The sequence below is a fragment of the Danio rerio genome, chromosome 12 (genome assembly GCF_052040795.2).
Source record: "Danio rerio strain M-AB ecotype USA chromosome 12, GRCz13ab, whole genome shotgun sequence".
Lineage (NCBI taxonomy): Eukaryota > Metazoa > Chordata > Actinopteri > Cypriniformes > Danionidae > Danio > Danio rerio.
The window spans coordinates 52017501-52020000 of NC_141032.1; the positions used below are offsets into that span (position 1 = coordinate 52017501).

General features: G+C 48.8%; 1 protein-coding gene across 4 annotated transcripts in view; it reads left to right on the forward strand.

Annotated features, from left to right (window-relative positions):
- Positions 1-2500, forward strand: part of si:zfos-911d5.4 — a 15934-nt gene that overhangs the window by 2360 nt on the left and 11074 nt on the right. For 2 of the 4 annotated variants that reach the window (XM_087274542.1, XM_087274544.1), the window contains exon 2: positions 1958-2019. Coding sequence is in view for 2 of the 4 variants with exons in the window: in XM_087274540.1 (XP_087130666.1) it covers positions 1045-1050; positions 1199-1282; positions 1958-2019 (152 nt within the window). In the remaining 2 variants the exon portion in view is untranslated. Of the gene's footprint in view, positions 1-962; positions 1051-1198; positions 1283-1957; positions 2020-2500 lie in introns of all 4 variants that reach the window. The other 2 variants (XM_087274540.1, XM_087274543.1) reach the window with 2 other exon arrangements.

A 2500-nucleotide genomic window follows, 5' to 3' on the forward strand; every position in this document is an offset into this window, starting at 1 on the left:
AGGCTGGAGAGCTCTGGATGTCCATCGTGGAGAAGCTGCAGGTGTGAGAGGTCACTGGCTGGTGTTCAGGCTGGCCCGCCGGATCTGTGCGGAGACTCGTCTGTCACTGGGGTCTTACAGGAATCAGTCTCGCGCTCTCCACTCCTCCATGACCACCACAGCAGCTGCTCAGGACACGGCCTGGTCCAGGATTATGGAGACCTTGGCATCATCTCTTCACAGGTCTTGGATGGCATCAGTGGTGCTGCAGACTCTCTGAGGGCCTCAGGATGAGCATGCCCAGGTGGAGATGGAGAATGAAGAGCACAGACGGAGAGAAGCTGCACAGAACACTGCAGACGGACAGAGAGAGACGCTCAGACCACAGCAGGACGACCACAGGAGACACGTGACCCTCCGTCTGTGTGTGTGTGTGTCTGTGTGTGTGTCTGTGTGTGTGTGTGTGTGTCTGTGTGTGTGTGTGTGTGTGTGTGTGTCTGTCTGTGTGTGTGTGTGTGTGTGTGTGTGTGTCTGTGTGTGTGTGTGTCTGTGTGTGTGTGTGTGTGTGTCTGTGTGTGTGTGTGTGTGTGTGTCTGTGTGTGTGTGTGTGCGTGTGCGCTCAGGTTGTGTTTGAGCTGCGGGGTGCAGTGGCCCTGATATGAACACTTCCTCATCATTTCCTTGCTTGTGCACTTTGAAGAGTGTTTGTCCTGATGAACACAGCAGAAGATGTTGTGCAGGATGCTGGAGAAGCAGACACTGACCTCACAGTGCAGACTGAACATTCTTCAGAGCATCTTCATTGGTGTTCAGCAGGAGACAGAAGCTGCAGCAGCTGTAGTGAACATCACTGATGACTGAGTTAGAGTTAGTGTGTCCTGTCGCTTTAAGAGCGGCCTGTGTCCGTGCTGTGCTGCGGGGAGCTGCATGATCAGGTGTGTGTGTGTGTGTGTTCTGCTCACATTCTTCACATGCGCACACAGATGCTTAAAGGAGTCTGCTGACAGGAGAGGAGGACTGAGGAAATGATGTCACACATGTAGAACAACACTGAAGCCTGCTGTCATGATGGTCAGTCACACACACACACAAACACTCAGATGATGAACAGCACACACACACACACACACACACACACACACTTTTGCAAATTCAAACATTTCTTCATTCATTTATTCAGTCATTCATTCTCCTTCAGCTTAGTCCCTTTATTCATCAGGGGTCGCCCCAGTGGAATGAACCGCCAACTATTCCAGCATATGTTTTACACAGCGGATACCCTTCCAGCCGCAACCCAGTACTGGTAAACACCCATACACACTCATTCTCACACACACACACTCGTACACTACGGCCAGTTTAGTTGATCACTCTCACTCTCCCCCACAGTCCAAACACATGCGCTATAGGGGAACTGATCAACTACACTGGCCATATTGGATGAGTGTGTGTGTGTGTGTGTGTGTTTGTGTCATTCACCTGTCAGGAGGAACACAGTAACACACATCATCTGAACGAGCAGATGCTGGATGTTTGATCACTGTGAGTGTGTGTGTGTGTGTGTTCATCATATCAGACGCGTCATCAATACTAGTGTGCGTGCATGTGCGTGTGTGTGTGTGTGTGTGTGTGATGCTCATTGATGATCAATAATCGTCTGCTCTAATGCTGCATATTGTTTCTCAAGCGGCTCTTAATGAGTGATAATTGAGGACAAAGGCGGCGATGAAGAGTGTGTGTGAGCTGTGATTGTGTGTTGTGTTGTTGTGTCGTGCGGTGTGTGTGTGTGTGTGTGTGTGTGTGTTATCGCCCTCAGATCATCCTTTTCTGCTGCGTTTCTCCCTCATAAAGGATCTGAATAATTGCCTCTGCTCAGTGATTGCAGCAATATTAAACCAGCGCAGGCTTTGTGTCCATCTCTGATAGCGCTCCGGCTTCACTCTCATTGTGTGTGTGTGTGTGTGTGTGTGTGTTCCAGCTCTTTGTGCGGCTTTATTGCGCTGTGTGTGGTGCTATCGGTGGCATCAGCCGTGAGTGCAGGTCAGTAGAAACGCTTTATTGCTCTTTATTGAGTTCATGATTCCAGCATCGGCTGCGCGCTCGCGTGTGTGTATGAGAGAGAGAGAGTGTGTGTGTGGGAGTGTGTGTGTGTCGTGATCATTATCACACACTGAACCGCTTTGTGTGTATTTACGCTCAAATTAAACATTCTCCATCTCCAAACTAATATCCTCTTTTTTATGCCTGTGCAGCGTCTGTGTGTGTGTGTGTGTGTGCGTGTGCGTGTGTGTGTGTGTGTGCTTCTGTAAGTGTGTGTGAACAAGTCTGTAGAATTTTTGTGTTATTGTGGATAAACTTTATATTATCATCTGTGTGTTTGAGCTGCAGATGTGAACACAGACACACACACACACACACACACATACACACATTCACGCACACAATTTACAATCACACACACACACTTATTTTTCTCTCTGGTACACACACACACAATGCAGGGCATTGAGTTTACACAATC